This window comes from Carlito syrichta, unplaced genomic scaffold (assembly GCF_000164805.1).
Source record: "Carlito syrichta isolate Samal-C Ts95f unplaced genomic scaffold, Tarsius_syrichta-2.0.1 Scaffold312190, whole genome shotgun sequence".
Classification (NCBI taxonomy): Eukaryota; Metazoa; Chordata; class Mammalia; order Primates; family Tarsiidae; genus Carlito; species Carlito syrichta.
In genome coordinates, this window is record NW_007256286.1 from 454,137 (window position 1) to 474,223 (window position 20,087).

A 20,087-nucleotide genomic window follows, 5' to 3' on the forward strand; every position below is an offset into this window, starting at 1 on the left:
GGCTCCGGCGTTCTTTCCGCCTCAGCCTTCCAAGTAGCTGGAACTACAGGCGTGCGCTACCACACCCGGCTGATTTTTTGATTTATTGTAGAGATGAGGTCTTGCCAAGTTGCCCAGGCGGGTCTCGAACCCGCGGGCTCAGGCAATCCACTGCCTTGGCCTCCCAAAGCGCAGGATTACAGGCTGAGCCACTGAGTCCGACTTTTTTTCTGTATTTCTAGACTATGTAGTTTGCGAGTTTTTTCAAATTGTCACAAATTTCAAAAAAATTTTCCAGTGCATTTATTGAAAAAATCTGCACATAAGTGAACATGCATAGTTCAAAGTGAACCTACACAGTTCAAACCTGTGTCATTTTTAAAGGCTAACTGTACTCATATATTTTCTTGGATACATTCACTCAATGGAATACAACAAAGATTACTTTAACACTATGCGTACAAAACACTTGGGGTTCTATAGAACATACATTGGATCAATGCAAGGATAATTTATTGGTTGCTTACTCTACTGTGCCAGACTGTATACAAGGCCTATGGTGCAGACTTTGGGGACCACAAAGATATTGAAGGTATTTATACTTGATTATAAATTTCATGAGGACTGGGATTGATTGGGTCTGCCTACCTCACCCACAAGTCAGTGAAACCTAGCCTGCAGTAAGTGCCTCTCTTCTGCTTCTATTACTCTCCTGTTTTCTCCCAGTCATACAATGGCCTGACTCTATCTTAAAATAGTGACTATTACTAATTTGTACTATAAAATCTTGCCTGAAAAAACTTACATGGCTCTAGAACCATAAATATATTAAGAACCCTTTAACTCAGCAAAAGGTAGATGTGAAAGGGTGTCTTCTTTAAAAGTTGAATGCTTGTAGAACAAACCAGAAAATCATCAGAACAGCAATTCATAAGTTCTACACTGATGTTCCTAAACTGAAGGTTGTAGTCGTCAGTGCCATCTGTGGCAAACTGGAAATAAATGTAGCACCTGGGATTAGGCATGTGTGAGCAGATGGGGAACTGCTCCACCAATTCCTAAGTGAAAAATAAGGTTGACAAAAAGATTTGAACAGCAGTGAGAGCTATAGATTCCTAATAACTCTACTGTCAGTTTTATCCTTACTACTCTTTCTCCTTATCTGCTACCTTCAATTACTATGTTCTTCTCAGTCTTTCTTCCTCTCCTTTACTCCGGTACCCTTAAAGGCACATACACATACTTTAAAGGGAGAGAAAAAAACAACAACAAAAAACCTTTATTGCTGGGCGCAGTGGTTCACCCCTGCAATCTCAGCACTTAGGGAGGCAGAGACAAGAGGACTGCTTGAGCCCAGGGGTTCAAGACCAGCCTGGGTAACTTGGTGAGACCTCGTCTTTACAATAAATAAAAAAATTAGCTAGGTGTGGTGACACATGCCTGTGGTTTCAGCTACTTGGAAGACTGAGGCAGAAGGATTGCCTGAGCCCAGTAGGTCGAGGCTGTGACGGCCAAATGCATACCTCTGCACTTCAGCCTGGGCAACAGTGAGACTGACTCAAACAAACAAACAAACAAGTTTATCTAAAGAATATTGAATAAATTGTACGAATGGAAAGAAAAGGAAGAGAGAACAAAAATAAGGGAAACTACCTCCAAATTTCTTTTCTCTTTGGCCTGAATTGTGAAAGCATTTTCTATCCTGCTGTGACCCGCTGGGCATATGGAAAGAAGAGGATGTCAACTTCTCACTGATTTCCTCTGAACCCTGGAGCAGCACTGGTTTCCTACACCTTCATATGTTTGGTGAGAACCCCAGTGAGGATACTCTGGGGGTTAGGCCCATCAGTTGAGATTAGCTGTCTTTAAAACTATTGGAAATGGATCTTGGTTTCCTTCAAAAAGATAAAACTGGCCCCAAATCCTAACAAGAAGTCTCACTGTGATAACAATATGTCAGTGATAGATATCCACAACTCAGTTTAGAATCCATAATTTCAATATTCAATATGAGATTTCAAGTCAGCCAACATTTTTACAGTTTACTGGCATTGGATGAATAATAGCAATTCTCAATTACCCACTGCAGAGCATGACCAGGAAAAGTACAGCTAACTTAAGCACAAAGGCATTATAATTACAAAACGGAAAGACTTGAGTTATTTCTTTACCTTGCTCAAAACTATGCCCTAGTAGATGTATTAGTGGGGATTACAGAAAGAGCTGAAAATAAGAAGAGAGTGAATTATATGTCTTACAGACAATATGAAAAGCTCCTAAGTGATCATTTTTTAGCTGTATAACAACGTGCCTGGAATAACTGGTTCACTTAAACCTGAAAACAGGAAGCTAGTCCCTAAAAAGTATTTCTTGGCTTCATTTTGAGAAATTGCATGATATGCTTTGTTTCCACAATAAGATTCACTTTAATCTTACCTCTGGTAAACAGAATTCAGGCACAGAATCCACAAATACATGACCCGAGCACTCCTTTAGCTCCTATAAGAAAAATTAAAAGGAAAAATACAAGGAAGAGATATCCAATAAATATAGTACCAAAGAAACACACTGCCCAACCTAAACTTTTCTTAAGGAATCAGACTACTAGAGTTGGAGGGGAGCTGGGAAGTTATTTCAGCTAGCTGCTCCCTGCTTAGGCTCAGGTAGGCGAGGTGTTTTATTGAGGGTAGAAGTAATACCCTGAATTGTGAAAGTTAGTGGCAGACACAACACTTAAATGCACACTTCTTGATGCCTCTCCAAGAAAGCCACGCATGCACACATGCTGCTTCCATAACCTATGACCCATTGGTTTCCAAGTAAGTTATGTAGACCATATCAGCAACACCAGAATTAGCTGGGGAGGGAGATTAACGATCCCTGGGCACTATCTAAGAACTAAGGCATCAGAAACTAGGGATAAGGGCATGGAATCTATACTGACAACAAGCACCTCCAGTGATTCTATAATGCAATCAGTTAGGAGATATGGTCCTAGATGAATAATTTAGGGGCTCATTCTCCACCTACCAAAGTTGGGAGGAAAGGGACATGTAAGGAGGGAGGACCCAGGGCAGGAAACAGAAATCACCACCACCACCGTGAATGTAATGCTTGACCTTGTAGAACATACACTTATTTGGAATATAAACCAAATGCATTCATTCAAGAGAAAAAAGCATATGTATAAGGAAATACAGTACAACTTCCTACCCTACCCATGACCTACCAAATTAATATGCCTGACATGGTTTAGATTCCCCCACAGGCCCGAGAAAAGGGTTTAAGTGTGTGCAGTTTATATAGGAGGTGCTGGAAAAAAAAACAGCAGGAGAATGGGGAAGTGATAAATGAAATGGAAGGTGACTGATAACAGATATGCTATTGAGCCACGTATCACTGTGGGCAACTGGAACTTATGCCCCTGGGGAAATCTGAGAAATGGTGTAACACATGCAATTCAGAGTTATCGTGCTGAGGAGTAATGGGTCTGGAATCTTTATATCCCAACTCCTGCATTTTGTGCCTCAGGAAGAAACTCTCAGGCAAAGCCATACAGATACTGGCCACTGGAATAATAACAGAATGCGTTGAAATAGAAAAGCCCGAGTGATATGAGTGAGCCACCAGAAAGGTCTGCGACAATGCCTCCTGAAGGCCACTAGAGCTGTTTTCTCCCCTCACGGACACTTTAAATTGAAGTCTGAGGTAGACTTTTTTTTGCACCATCAAGGTTAAAGCTATCTATGACTTTATAATGAAACCAGTAGAAGACAGAATGTGGTTGACAGTCTTCTTTGTTCTTTTCAGAAAGGAAAAGATATTGTTATAATTTTGTCATATCATGTTTCTACTAGTCATGAGACATATATTTCCATATATTCACACACACATGTATCCATATTGACATTATCAGAGTCTAGATGATTTTACTCTCAATTTCATCTGCAAACAGGGCATTAACTACATATTATTGTCCTTTTGAATTTTACACGTCTCATATCAGAACCTTGAGAGAATATCTCCTCCCCTTGCCTTCCACTGTACACTCTGGTTCTTCTCATATGTTAACCAGTGATAGGCTGAGTCAAAAAGAGCCTGAACACAGATCTTAATTACAATGTACCTGCCAGCAAAAAACAAATGAGCAATTATGTTTAATGGGAGAAGATTCCCAACTCCCTTAGGATGAAGTTAAAAATGATTAAAGACAAATCATGGGAAGTTTCAAAGCTTTGTCTGCTCTTAAATTGGCTATGTAATCTTCTTTCCCAAAAGACTACATTTCAGGGCATGTCATGTGACAGAGTCTCCTCAGAGGCTCTCATCCTTCCTGGCCTGCAGAAGCATATTTGCCATTCCAAACACTTACAATGTCACTGTATTTTATTCACCACTCCCTTCTAATGAAATACTCCCACATACACATGCAAGTCATTTCGCTCACAATGCGCTGGTAATGGGATGCTTCTGAGTCTTTCTCAGGGAACAATGATTTATAGCCAGCGGGCGATGCAGGCTGAAATCAGGTGCACAGGTTTCTGAATGTCACATAATTTTACAGCCAGCTACAAGGAAAATCTGGTTTCAAATTATGCATTTAGCTTGCACTTGAGGTTAGGGTGCAGTTGCGGAAATTAATTCTGTAAAAAAAGTACCTCTTAACAATATCTATTAAAAGAAGAAAATGCCTAATTTAGATGAATCATTTTAATAATCTTTAAACCCATTCAGTGCTCCAAATGTGAAACTGAGGAGAAGAAGAATGATTTAGAGGACTAAGAAGTGGCATGAGTGAGCTTTACAGTTTTTAACATTTCCTGACCTCTCATTTTAGTACAAAGTTTCACTAGGTTATAGTTGTAACACTTTTTGTGCATTGGTCTCTCATTTATCAAGTTAGCTCTTTGAATACTGATTTGAGGAAGGAATCACTGAAAAGATAACCTAATGTCCAGAGCTCAAAAGCTTTGAAAAGAAAAAAGTAACAAGTCATTTACTTAGGCTTAGTGATTAAAGTCATAATAGTACGTTACATTTCTAGAGCTGTGTTATTTTTAAAAAATAAACGATAAGATTGTTCATTCTAGGCTACCAGGAAAGGCTGAAACAGGACCACAGATCATAGTCTGGGAGACCCTCTATTCAAATTTACTTAGGAGCATGCTTCCTCCCCACACTGCCTCCCCTCACCCCATAAGAACACACTGCCAGGAAAGCCAAACACCCTGGTCCTCAGAATATTCTCCACACCCTGGCCAGAGTGATTTAATCCAACAATGACACTGTCCTTCTGCAACCTTCTGTGGCCTCTCATTACCCAAAAAAGACAAACTTTTTACAAAGCCCTGCTTGATCTGACCCTTGACAGAAGCAGTTTAAAATTCACATACTTGAGGATTTCAAAGTTATTTTTAAAAAAGGTTTTACTCTTTCCAACCAGAGTCAGTACATAGACTCAAAAAGACTGGACTGAACTCTCTAATAAGCATAGTATCTACAAAATTCTTACTGCAATTCTAGAAATAATAGTTTTTTATCTGTGGTAACAAAAACGGTACATGTAGCAGAAGCACTTAGATTTTTATACATGAGAAAACTGGATTTAAACCTGAATGAAGCCGGGCTTGGTGGCTCAGTCTGTAATCCTGCGCCTTTGGGAAGCTGAGGTGAGTGGACTGCCTGAGCCCGTGGGTTCGAGACCTGCCTGGGCAACTTGGCGAGACCTCATCTCTACAATAAATCAAAAAATCAGTCGGGCGTGGTAACGTGCGCCTGTAGTTCCAGCTCCTTGGAAGGCTGAGGCAGAAGGATCGCTGGAGCCCAGCAGGTTGAGGCTGCAGTAGCCGGGAGTGGCCACTGCACTCCAGTCTGGGTGACAGAGTGAGACTCTAACTCAAAACAAAACAAAACAAAACAAAACAAAAGACCTGAATGAACACTGAGATTCCCAATAATTACCAAGTCTTGAAGACCCTAGCATAGACAGGTTTTTTCATCAAAGAGAATACCCATGGTCGGGGGGGGCGGAGAGCCATCAGTCACATTACTACAGGGTAGCTCTGATATGAGAAGACGGCTTTCTACCAGGTATAGATAGGCTTCAGTTTCTTGTCTTCGACATTACCTTGTCCAAGAAAGCACTTCCATCCTTCAGGGACCAGCCAGGAAGATTAGATAGCCTGGGACTGCAAAACAAAAGATCAAATTATTCTAAATAGATTATAATCCTCAGTGATTTCATGGTGACTGTACTGTTTCCATAAAGTTAAAAACAGTTGAGCATTACTAGCAGTAAGGCTTAACCTAAATACCAAGCAAAAAGAAGAGAAATAACCATGCTGTATCAAGTCTGAGAATTACATGGCAGTAAATATTAAAAGGTGAAATAGTTAAGTACAAAATTGAGAAAATTAAAAGGATAATATGCAGAATAATATGCAAGAAAAAAAGAAATATGAGACACTAGAGTATTTCATAGTCTTCTAATCACTGCCTTTTACCTTGTGTGAAACAACAGTCCTGAGGGAGGGAAGGATGGGGTATCATCACATTGCAGATGAGAAAACGGACAAGAGAAGTCAGGTGCTCTGATGAGAACACTTACCTACTGGAAGGCTCACCACCGACCAGTCAGAATTCACTGTGAACATGAATACCTGAATTCTACTCAAATCGATACTCTGGATTCACTATTTACAGGTGAATTAGTCACTTGTTACTGTGTCTTAAGTTTCCAATTCTGGGAAAGGAAGCTAGTTTTCCCAAGTGTTACAAAATGAAACAATATCTGGGTGAATAGTTTCTAGAAGGTGAGGCAAATTTCATGTGTATGCTATATTAAAAAGTCTGAATTCAGGCTGGGCATGGTGGCTCAAGCCCGTAATCCCAGCAGTTTGGGAGGTTGAGGCAAGAAGATTGCCTGAGCCCACAGGTTTGAGACCAGCCTGAGCAACTTGGTGGGACCTCGTCTCTACAATAAATCAAAAAATTAGCTGGGCATGGTGGCGTGTGCCTGTAGTTCCAGTTACTTGGAAGGCTGAAGAGGAAGGACTGCCTGAGCCCAGCAGGTCATGGCTGCAGTGACTGTGAGCGTGCCACTGTACTCCAGCCTGGGTGACAGAGGGTGACTCCAATAAAAAAAAAAAATCTGAATTCAAAAATCATTTACTACTAGTAATATCAGAATTGAACTGTATACTACTAGCTGACCAAAAGAATTATATTGGAGACCAAAAGTGCCAATAATTCAGAGGGTGAGAAAACAATATGTTGGTAAAATAAAAACTTAATGACCAATGCAATATGCGAAGAAAAAGCACACCAGTAGTAAAAGTTGGATGGCAAAAGAATTTCAGTACTTCATAACAAAATTGAAGTCTGTGAAGTAAAAATTAAGGGCAGAGTAAGGATGTGGAACTAAATGGATCAGAAATAAAATATCTGTATAGTCTCTCATCTTCTCCCCAGATTAATTTTATCCAATTTTGACTTTGTCATTAGATAATAGGCTAAGAGGGAGTATACAGAAACATAAATATATGATTGTCTGTTAGTCTTCTAGAAAAGGTTAAAAATCTGTATAAAATATACATGCATCAAATTTCAGCAAAAAGTGAGAATTTGAAGGGTAATATTTTAATTTTGACATTATTTATTTACTTACAGAAAAGTTGTGAGAATGCAAATATAAGGAGGCATCCCCCCAAAACAGAATTTATTGATTAAAAAAGTATGTATTTCTTCTTACATGTTTAAATTTCAGTCACCTTCAAAGTACTCTCGGTTTGACACAATACACTTACTGAGACATTTTCCCCACTGCTCAAAACTGGTAGATTTCTTCTAGTGCTTCTGCTGTTTTTTGTTTCACCTCTTCCATATCGGCAAAGCGTTTCCCGCTGAGAACTTTTTCACCCCGGGGAATGAGAACACATGGCTTAGGACAAGACTGGATGGATAGGGGGGCGGGACACGAGAGCCATGCTGCTTTTGGTCAAAAACTACTGAACACTCAGAGTAGTGTGGGCAGGCGAGTTGTCATGGTAGGAGAACCAGTCACCTGTTTGCCACAGAAAAATTCACTGAAGCCAAACGCAGTCTCTTACGACACCTCCAGCTGGCACACTGATGTCAGCGGGTTCCTAGAACACTCACAGAGAGGGGGAAGCCTGAACTACCAGGGGCCCACCATACAAAAGGTTATTCCTGTGTTGTTTATGTTCCCTCCTCATACAATACATTCCCATACGCCCTTTATTTAGACTCATTAACTGTTTATATTTTGCCTCTATTTATCCAAAAGTGAGAATTTTGGTTTCATACTTGAGAATGAAAATCAGTCCTGGGACCAGAATCACATTTGACTGGTATAAAAAATTATAACTGATAAATTTCTTTTTTAACTCTTGAAGTTTTCGGCTCTAACCGTTCAGGAAATAACTGTATTACACTAGCTGTTTTAATTCCCATCTCTTTCATAGTCACATATATATGTCTTTACTTGTAGACTTCTTACTTCTTGAAAAATATATTTACTGTCAGATCAGATTTTAAAAAGCAAGCATTCTATTAAAAGTGTAAGGACAAGACAATGTGGACACTGTTCTCATTTCATGCATGCTAACTCTGTAAAACAAGGTTGTAAATATCCACTACCCTTTACAAAGAGAACTGGCTCAAAGGACACATGCCATGTCTGTTCCCCATCAGACTCACACAAATCAGATCATTGATACGGTCAGCTGCCTTCAACAAATGATTAGAAATAGTATGCTGCTTATCAGAAAATAACTCATTTTTTAAAAAGCAAAATTTCCAGGTATTGTGGTTTAAACTCTTGACAAACATTCTTTATAACATCGAAGTCTTCTACTAAATCTTGAAAGCTAATTTGGGTTTGAGACATAATAAAAGGGACTGAATGCTCAAAGGAAATCATGACCATGTTGTAACAATAGTGCCAAAGATGAAGGCCCACATAAATATGTCACCAGATGGCAAAGGGATATTGACTATAGAGATGAAACTATTTGGTTATTGCATTCCAATGAGTTAATGAATAAACCATAAAGAGCAAACTTTAAGTGACCAACGGGGAAGAGACTTACTACTTTGCTTTTAATGATTACACAGTTTGACTGTGTAAACTTTGCAAATAAGGAGAGAGATCTCTCCACAGAAATCTATTTTAACAAAATATGAGAGGTGAAGATATTGGAAAAATGATTATAAAAGAACACACCTTTGCACTCACTATTTTACAAATACTTTTGAGAGAAAAGAATAACATTAAAAAAATTTTTAGTTGAGGAAACAAATGTATACTAGACCTATTTTTTTAGGAATTGCTTATTTTGAAAAAATAAGTAAATTATTCTTATAAGCAAATAAGTAATCTATGGCAAGTAAACTATTGCCTAAAAAAATATTAAAAGGAAGGTTAAACATGATATACAACTTTTGTTTTTTTCACAGTTCTTTACTCTGAAATGTATTACTTTTATAATCAGGAAAAATAATGAAAGAGGCATGACTACATTCATTTCTTCAAATAATATTTACAAGAGCTTATTACTCAGAGCAAAGTGGTGGGATGCCAGTAAATAAAAAATCTTTGTCCACTGGGAGTTTACAATCTAGTAGGAGGAGACAGTAAACAGTACTCACACTAGAATAAAGTAAGAGCTATGACGGGATAAGCGGGAGGTGTCATGAGCTCACACAGAAAGGGCATTTTGACAGCCTGCAGTGAAGTGGCAGGAGTGGTATAAGGGTTAGAAAGTGAAGGTAGAGGAGGTCTTTCCAGAAAAAGAAACAGGGAAGGGTCTTATCATTTGGTGTAGTGTCGTAGGAGGTTCCACCTAGGAACCTTGATTTATGTGTCAAGTACTCAGCCAGGTGCTGGGGAATATGACTGTGAGCAAAACTTACTCTCCTCCTGAGGAAGCAGGGAAGACTAACCAAGTATTCATACAAAGAGAGAACAAGCCGAACAATTATAAAGCACTAATGTAGTACAAAGTACCACAAATGCTTTCCCAGGTGTGAGAAAAGGACAGGGACAAGTCTAGGTAGCTTCAAAACATTTCCCTGGGATATGATGAGCAAGCTGAGGTCTGGACAGGAGCAGAGTTAAGGGGAGACTCGTTCAGCGCAGGGTCTTAAGGGACTAGAGAAAGAAGACCAGGCCTAGTCATTCCCCCAGTCATTTTCATCGGTCTCTGGCATGGACATCTTACATAAAGGCTACTCAAATAAAATTTCGAGAGGAGTCCCATACACTCCTTTGAGCCCCTTATCCCAACCAGGAGGCCATCATGATGTCCCTCCTGTACAGAAACTGTAGTCATAAATGAACTGAGATGGGGTCCTGCTAACAGGCTAAGGGAAAGTGAGTAGGGAAGGGGGAAGAGGCTTCTAGGCTGAAGGAACAGCATGAGTGTTGCCGAGGAAGGAGTCAGATTTGTTGAAGACTAAAAAAGGAAGCAATGAGCAAGAGGTAAAGTAGAAAGAAGATGCCAGCGGGGTAGGCGCATGGCTGAATATACCAATGAGTCTGATGTTTAGCTTAAGAGCAATGAAAAAAAAACACTGAAAGGTTTTGGACACATGCGAGAGAAGATTTGATGTGTGCTTCTAGAAGATGATTCTAGGGAAAAAGGAATCATGAGCCTTCTGACAAATATATACTATCATTGGTATGGTATTCCTACCAAAAACGACCCCAACTTTATCATGAGAAAATGTCAGACCAAACCAAGCTGAAAGATATTATATACAATAATTGGTCTGTATTCTTTTTTTTCTTTTTTTGAGTTGGAGTCTCACTCTGTTGCCCAGGCTGAATGAAGTGCTGTGGCATGCTCATGGTCACTGCAGCCTTGATCGGTTGGGCACAGGTGATTCTTCCACTTCAGCCTTCCAAGTGGCTGGAACTACAGGTGTGTGTCACCACACCCGGCTAATTTTTTGATTTATTGTAGAGATGAGGTCTTGCCAAGTTGCCCAGGCTGGTCCTAGACTTCTGGGCTCAGGTAAATTCTCTTACCTCAGTCTCCTAAAGTGTTGGGATTATAGGCATGAGCCATTGTGCCTGGCTAGCCTATATTCTTAAAGACATGAAGGTCAAAAAAAGACTGAGAAAGTCTTCAAGATTAAAGGAGAACAAAGAGATTATGACTAAATGTAATGTGTGATCTGGATGGAATTCTAGACTGGAAATTATTATTTTTCTTTTTTGCTATAAAGAGTTTTTTTTTTTCAGTTGGTCTTACTCTGTCACCTAGGCTAGAGTGCAGTGGCACATTCAAGGCTACCACAGACTCAATCTGCAGGGCTCAGGTGATTCTTCCACCTCAGCCTTCCAAGTAGCTGGAATGCCAGGTGCACCACCACGTCCAGCTAATTTTTTGATTCATTGTAGAGAAGAAGTTTTGCCATGTTGCCTAGGTTAGTCTCGAACCTCTGGGCTCAGGCAATCCTCAAGTCTCTGCCTCCCAAAGTGGTGGGATTACAGGCATGAGCCACTAAACCTGGTGATATAACGGGTTTTATAGTAAAATATAAATTGGTAAAACTGGGGAAATATGAATAAGGCATACAGATTAGATGCTGGTATACTATCAATGTAAATTTCCTGATTTTGATTACTGTATCATAGTTATGTAAGAGAATGTCCTTGACCTTTGAAAAAACACACTCAAGTATTTGGGGGTAAGAAACATCATGCCAGCATTTACTCTCAAATGGGTCAGAAAGATATTATGTGCATACAAACACAGAGGAAATGATAAAGTAAATTTGTCAAAATGCCAACAAACTGGTAAGGGTAATTAGTAGTTTTTTGTACTATTCTCGCAGCTTTTCTGTCAATCTGAGGATTTCAAAGCTAAAGGTTTCATGAAAAGATGACCCTCGGTTGAGACAGGGGCAAGATTGGAACTGAAGAAACTGGCTAGGAGGCTTTAGTAGTAATATCTAGAAAGGACGATAATGACCACAGCAGGACTGAAGAGGAGTGATTGAATTCTAGAACTATTTAGAAAGTAAAAATGACAAGGCTTAATGAAAGACTGGATATGAGGGAGTCAGGAAGAGGGCTGTATGTAAATTAAATTCTTGTTTTCTGGTTTTTATAACAGGATGCCATTACTAAGATAGGGATTCTGGGGAAAACCAGGTCTGGGAGGATATGTTTTCTCTCTTTTTATTTTTGGAGTCTCACTCTGTTGCCCAGGCTGGAGTGCAGTGGCACGCTCATGGGCACCCCAGCATCAACCTACTGGGCTCTGGCAATCCTTCCACCTCAGTCTTCCAAGTAGCCGGAACTACAGACACATGCTACCAAGCCCAGTTAATTTTTCACTTTTATTGCAGAGATGAGGTCTCGCCAAGTTGCCCAGGCTGGTCTGGAACCCGCGGGCTCATGCATTCACTCGCCTCGGCCTCCCAAAGTGCTGGGATTACAGGCTGAGGCACTGAGCCTGGCCATTCTCCTCTTTTGGATTCAGTCTGATCATGAGTTCAATTTGGACATGTTAAGTTTTGAGGTGACTTCAAAGGCGCAATCCAAGGACAGAAACTGAATGGGAATTTTGGACCTATAAACCTGGAACTTGGAAGATAATTACTAAGTAAAGATATACTTTTGTAAGTTGCTGTTTGGATGATTATTGAAGCCCTGAGCATTTATTAAATTTCCTTGGTGGAGACTGTGATGGCCAAGCTCTGAACACTGAAGAATTCCAAGACACGGTGGCCAGAGGAAGATGAGTGTCCAAAGTATGTGGAAAAGGAAGAGTCAGAGAAGTAAGAGGAGAGCCAAGAAAGTGTTACCATGGAGGCCAGCACTGCTGGATGCTCAAATAAGACGAGGAGTGACATATGTCCAGCCTATCTAATGATCGGGAAGTCATCTGTGACCCGAGCGGTTCCAGCTTAGAGATGTGAACAGACTGGACAGGGTTTAGAAATGTTGAAGTAGGCTGGGTGCAGTGGGTCAGCCTGCACTCCCAGTACTTTGGAGCCGAGGCAAAATGGATTGCCTGAGCCCGTGGGTTCGAGACCAGCCTGGGCAACTTGGCAAGCCCTCATCTCTACAATAAGTTAGCCGGGCGCAGTAGTGCGTGACTGTAGTTGTGGCTACTTGGAAGGCTGAGGCGGAAGAATCGCTGGAGCCCAGCAGGTCGACACTGGGGTGGCTGTGAATGTGCCACTGCATTCCAGCCTGGGCACGGAGTGAAACTCCAACTCAAAAAAAAAAAAAAAAAAAAGAAATGTTGACATAGAAAGTAGAGCTGACAGAAGGTTAAAACTAATTTTTTAAAAAAAAGTTAAAAGTGTCTGATCATAATTAAATGAGAGTCAAGGTCGAAAGGTCCAAGAGAAAGGAAAGATATAATAATAATTTAATTAACTGGTTAGTTATAATAGTGAAAGGACTCTGCAAAAGTGAGAAGCTTGGGATCCAGAGAAGATAATGTGATTGGCTCAGACAACAAATACTTACCAAGCAGCTACTACATGCTAAGAACAGACACTGGGGGATACAATGGAGAACACACAGAAATCCTCCCTTACGAAACATATCTTTAGTGGAGAAGAAAGACAATAAATAAAGGAAATATGTATGTAGTCATATAATGTAATGGGTGATATGAAGATAGACAAAGCCAGCTGAGGAGCTAGGGAAGGCCAGGAATATTTCTGGCCTGAGCAAAATGAGGACATCTCTTGTAAGGAACTATATGGGTTGCCAACCATCCCACTAGTAGAACTTCCCTTGGAGAATAAAAGAATGGCAGAGGGAAGAGACAGTGGAAGTGGATTGCAGTGCCAAGCCACAGCTGTGAGAACAGAAGAATGAAGGAAAGACGAGAATGAACAGGAAGTGGAAACATGGAGCTGGGACTGTCTGCCCAACTCCAGTTTTGACAACCTAGAAAATTCATGACCCACATAGTGGGTGAGGCTCCCTTTTGGAAACCCTCATAGCACTTTGTATTTTTTATAGTAATCATCACTAACATATATAGTTGGTTTTTAACCACAAGTATACTTAGATCTTCAACTGTGTGATGTCTTTCTCCCTGATAGACTAGAAGTTCCATGAGGGAAGGTTGTCTTATTCATCTCTGTAGCCTTCGGTCCAGCACAGTGTAGATTCTTAATCAACAACAAATGAATGAACACTTTCCTCTTTATGGGCAAAGAGATATTACTGTAAAGCTATTTGAATAAAAAATAACCTATCAGTCATGTAAATATGTCCCCCTTCCTCATTTTTTGGATAATATCTGTGGATGGTATATGCATTTCTAAATGCTAGATGTAATTTTAACTAAATCCTATCAGTTTTGCAAAAAACGTAATCTGGTATTATCTCTGACTGTATCATCACATCAGCTTATTGTATGCTTTATCTCGGAAAAATCAACAGTGATTATCATTTTTCCAGATGATTCACAAGGCTATCATTGTGAATAATCATTTTACTCAGTGATGTCTTCAGGAACGACTGAGATAAATTAGAAGGTTTACCCAGCTTGCTGTGATTTTGAGCTCTTAAATCTGCTTTAGATAGCTTTTTCATCTCCTATCTTGTATGTGGTTATCACTTTTTGCTACTGCTAAGTATATTTGCTTCTGCAAGTTAGTCACTTTTTTTTTTTTATAAACTGCAGTTTCTAAGTAGTAGCAGGTCTTAGTTAAGTATAAGCAGTGCTGATTGTAGGCCTGAGGCAACCTGTCTGATTTAACATAATGACTTGGACTACATATACAGTTCCATGACTTCCAAAATTGACTAGCTTGAAAATAATGCACAGATGCCTATCGAAAAGAAATGTCAGACTCTATGATGTTAAGTCCCTGTAAAGACTGCTAAATAATTCTAAAATTCAATTCTTGGGCTCATCAGTTGACCATTTATCAGCTCTTATGTGGATTAACAAGAAAGATGAAATAAACATGACCTCAGTTGCACTGAGCAGTTGCAGGAACATTTTACAGAAGCCCAGAAGAAGTTATAATAAGGAAGCCAATCAATAAATCAATAGAACACTTTCTACCAACTCAGCCAAAGGAAATTATTTTGATAAAGAACATTTTTAAGGGAACAAAGCAAACTTATGACAATATACAAGGTACTGGTAATCTTTATACTAATGAGAACCATTTTTCAGCAAACAAAAGCTCATTTTGCCTCAGGATTCATCAGCACATACCTTTGAACAAGTGGCAAAGGAAGAAAACTGAGAGTGGAAGTCATGTCCAGTCCGCAGTCCAACATAATTGTGGTTGATTTGAACTTGAGCACATTGCATGGTAAGGTTGGGTGCCCTGACAGGCAATACTGAAAAAAAATTAAATTACTTTCATCAACAACTGAATACAGAAAAAGCCTGTAAAGTAAAAATTAAATAAAACTGATAATCTTCTCTTATAAGAACAGCGTGTAAGTTCATCTAACTTTTATGTAGCTTTCCCCCTTTTACTGCTTGGACACTACTTTTCTTAGCTGTTCAGAATACTCCAATGTCTCAGATCACATCTGCTTTTTCAGAGGTAGCAAATTATACCTCAGGCAAGCATAGTTTTAGAGGGGCCACAGTTATTCAAAAGAGAAGGTTTCAAGGCTATGGTTATCTAGTCCACTCACATGATACTTCCAAATTCCCACCATTCTATCTGTAATTACGTAAGTACTTACTGCCTAAAGCTGTGGAAGTCAACAAAATTCTAAGCTGGATCTCAAACTGTGCTCTAGGTTTGCTTTTTTCCTTCTGTAAAAAAGCCAAGAGGCTTTCTGCAAAGAGGAATTGGTCAGAGAGGTTAACAAGCTCCAGAAAAGGTTTACAACTCAGCCTTGTCAGAAGAAATGACTCAAAAGGACAAACGACCTCCCTGATGTGCAGGTGTGAAACAGGAGTGTGGGACACTTGCTCCCAACCAATCAGGACTCTCTTGCCAGTGGCAGCAGAGCTCAGAAGTCCAAGGGGCATAAGCTATGATGGTGTACTCAAAGGATAGTGATGAGGCTGGTGTGGTGGCCTTACCAAGCCTCAACACTATAAATCTAGCACTTTGGGAGGCTGAAGCGAGAGGATTGCCTGAGCTCAGGAGTTCGAGACCAGCCTGGTCAACATGACAAGACCTCATCCCTACAATTAGAAAAAAAATAGCTAGGCAGACAGCCTGGGCGACAGAGTGAGACTCCAACACACACACACACACACACACACACACACACACACGGAAACATTTTCCATGTTTTCTTCAATCTATCAGGGGTGACAGATCTGCCATCCTACTGAACATAACCTAAATTGGAGGTACCCTGTCACCTCTAATAATTCTATTGCTGCTCAGAAAAAATGGAAGAAGACCCTTTTCCTCACTTTTAGTCATTCCATAAAATCCTGCCTTGAGCAGTAAAGCCCAGAAAGCGAAGTAATCTGTGTTATAAGTCTCTTGACAAGTCCAGTCCTTCTTTCTGATTTAAGCACAGGGACAACAAAACTCAGAATAATGCTACATCACTGCCCAGTTCCACATGGCCACAGTCACTTAGGCTAAGTCTTTCTAGGTATTTGTTGCTCTGTTGGGTCTGTGCAGTGGATAAATTTCCTACTTTTCTCCAGAGGACATTAGGGGAACTGATAATTTTTTAAAACTGCATGTTCTAAAAACAGTAAGGCCCAAAGCCAAGAAACTGTCAGTATTTTGCAAGATTTCTGTTTATTCCAGGTTTATGTATGATGACATTTTACCAAACCAAAATTCACAAAGTCATAGTCTGAAGAGGTGCAGGGTACTTATGGTGAAGACGATACAAATTATTTAAAATTGCAATTGTCTTGAAGAAGTCCAGGATGCATGAGCTGGGTACTTATACTCTAAATAAGTTCCTTTTTAGATAGGCATCAGAATTACAGCAAATTTTTTTGCTACAATTTAAGATAGAGATATTCCTATCCTCACTTTTCATCTGGTTCCCTATTGCTAGCTTGGTCTTTATCTCTATCAAAGCATTATTTGTTAAACTATCTCAAAATGAACACAAAGTCTCATGTTAAACTTGCTCCAAATGTAGCAAGTGTTCCAATAAGAGCTTTCCTAGATTTCTCCTTTCAAAAAAAAAAAAATCAAGTATTCAGAAAAACCTGGAGGAAAATAAAATGAGATGTAAATAATGGTTGTTTCTCAGTGAGAAGATTATTATTTAATTTTCTTCTTTCAACTTTCTCTATTTTCTAAGCATTTAGCAATGAATACTTACTACCTTTTCACAACTAGAAGAAAATATGATTAAAACAAAACTGAAAATTTAGCTGGCCACACTGAATGACAATTTAAAAAAAAAATCTTCATCCTGAACTCTAAATGATGGGTGATAAGGTACACCAGAGGATGGAAGAACAACACGAAAGAGCTGCCGCTCTACAGATTTCAGCAAAAGAAGAGAACTGAAAGACTTCGCATTGTTACTGGCATCAAAGGACAAAGAAAAGTGAGGCACACTTCCTAAGGGCCACCACTGAATGGAAGCAATACTTTTCAGAGCATCTACGAAAGGTGCCAGACCACGATTGGCCTTGTTTGTATGGGTGAGGAAATTGAACTTAATCCATTTTGAGAGGCTTGTCTGGGAAGAACCAAAGACTCACAGAGGGGGCCCTCTGATTCCAAAGATCCTGCTCATGCTTCCCAAACTGCAATGAGTATATGCTCATTGTAGGCCAACTGAGAGCACCCTGGCACAGAGCAGCTAGTCAAGAATTGTACACCGGTATGGAAGGTGCCTGCAAGGGACCCAGACTTTGCTGCCTCCCATAACGTCCTCTGTACATTTCCTTGCTGCCTCTGATGATGTTCTCTGTACATTTCCAACATGCTGTCTCTATCACCAAGCAGCTTATCATCTAGTGAGGGTTATGAGACTAAGGCACAAAAAAAGTAAGTAACCATGTGATTTTAATTTTAAAACCAGCAAGAAATCTGTATTACAGAAGGCTTAAAAACTTACGGAAAGAAAAATATTACCTACAGTCAAGACAATCTATTTTTTTTTTTTTTTTTGAGTTGGACCTGCTGGGCTCAGGTGATCCTTCTGCTTCAGCCTTCCAAGTAGCTGGAATTACAGGTGTGCGCCACATCTGGTTAACTTTTTGATTTACTGTAGCAATGAGGTCTCACCAAGTTGCCTGGGTTGGTCTCGAACCCATGCACTCAGGCAATCCTGTCGCCTCTGCCTCCCAAAGTGCTGGGATTACAGGCGTGAGCCACTGTACCCAGGTTAATCTGACTACTTTTATATTCTGTCTTTTTTCTTATTTGTAAAAGCTGTAATTTTAGTGTTCATACTGCTCTGTGTACTGCTTTAAAAACTTTTGATGACTATGTTTTCCTTGTTTATGCTGCATCACACCTCGTTTTTATTGGCCTAACCCAAGTGAATTCACCACAGTTTGTTTAGTCATTCTCTTATCACTGAATACTCAGGGTTGCTTCCAGTCACTCTATTACAAGTATTGCTGTGGTGATCACTTTCGTGCATAAGGCTTTTTCCATATTGGACTATTTCTTCAGAGGATTCCCAGAAGTGGCATTAACTAGGTCAAAAAAACATGAGCATTTTATGGCTCTTGAAATCTGCTGCCAAAATGCTTTCCAAAAAAGACTGTGCTTATTTACAATGTCACTAGTCATATATTAGCAGATCGGTTTCACGGCTCATACCCATCTGGAGCATAGTCAAAATGATCTAGAATCTGAACCAACACCTTAATAGTAGTTATCTAGAGGTAATCAAAGGGCCCTAACCAAGGTAAGTCAACTATCTGATAAATGACTTTAGTTGTGAGAGGTAGTTTGGTAAAATTATATGAAGCAGGGAGTTTGGAGTTAAGACGGTCGGGGCTCCAATCCTGGCTGCACTCCTTATTAATGTGTGATTTTGGGGAAAGTTACTTAACTTTGCACGACTCAGCTTCCTCATCTGTAAGATGTAGGAATAGAACCTATCCAAGCAGAGTTGTTGTGAGGACTCAGTGAATGGATAAACTGCCTGGCACACAGTATATGCTCATTTTTGGCTGCTACTGTTGTAGAATCACTAAGAGTCTCAAGTGGCAGATTATCTAGGTCTGGGGGGAGTAATTTATATTCTATAGTGATATTCACTACTGTCTTAGACATTTGTGTATCTCCTAAGACTAGGTAAAGTGAATTGACAGTTTTCTAAACACTGCTCACTGCGAGTTTGCTCTTCTGAAAGACAGACCCACCAGAGAGTACAGATGTGAATATTCTAGCCAACATGGGCTTTACAACTTTTATTTTTTTTCTAGCTTAATAAGCACATAGCAACACTTTCATGCTAATTTTATTTCTATTTATTTAAAAAGCTGCAGATTATTCTGTATGGCAATTTAAAGTCCATAGGTTCTGCATCTGCAGATTCAACCAACCGCAGATAAAAATACCTAGGGGGAAAAAAAACACCACAAACAGGAAAAAATAACAATACAACAATAAAAAATACAAACTTTTAAAACGTAGTATAACTATTTACATAGCATTTACATTGTATTAGGTATTATAAGTAAGTAATAAAGAGATGATTTAAAGTATACGGAAGGATGTACATAAGTTATATGCAAAATGCCATTTTATATAAGGGACACGAGCATCCATGGATTTTGACATCCTGGAGAAGGTTCTGGGACTAATTTCCCATGGGTACTGAGGTACAACTGTATTATCTATGTTCCTTGTGTGTCTGCTGATCTTGTTTTTCCACTGAATGAGTGGAATGTGGTTTAAAAAGTTAAATATGCTTAAGATACATAAAAATTATTTGTTTTTTGGATAAAAATTTTATTAGTTATACTTAGTGCACAGATTTCCCATTTTGTTACTTTCACTTTTAAAACTTTTATTATAAACAATTTCAAACATATACAGAACAAGCAAAATTATATAAAGCATTCCCATGTATTTATTACTCAGGTTAGCAACCATCTACATTCAGCCCATCTCATTGCTGTTTTCCTTTTGATATTGACACATTTCTGCAGAAAAGTGATTATGCTATCAAACCTATC

General features: G+C 39.4%; 1 protein-coding gene across 1 annotated transcript in view; it reads right to left on the reverse strand.

The window, feature by feature from the left end:
• The window catches only part of INTS9 (integrator complex subunit 9), a 120,724-nt gene that overhangs the window by 65,553 nt on the left and 35,084 nt on the right, over window positions 1–20,087 (reverse strand). Inside the window, exons 2-4 of the mRNA XM_008069688.1 lie at window positions 15,207–15,334; window positions 6,107–6,167; window positions 2,416–2,478 (exon numbers count right to left, since the gene is read on the reverse strand). Coding sequence (XP_008067879.1) covers window positions 2,416–2,478; window positions 6,107–6,167; window positions 15,207–15,334 — 252 coding nt within the window. The remainder of the gene's footprint in view (window positions 1–2,415; window positions 2,479–6,106; window positions 6,168–15,206; window positions 15,335–20,087) is intronic.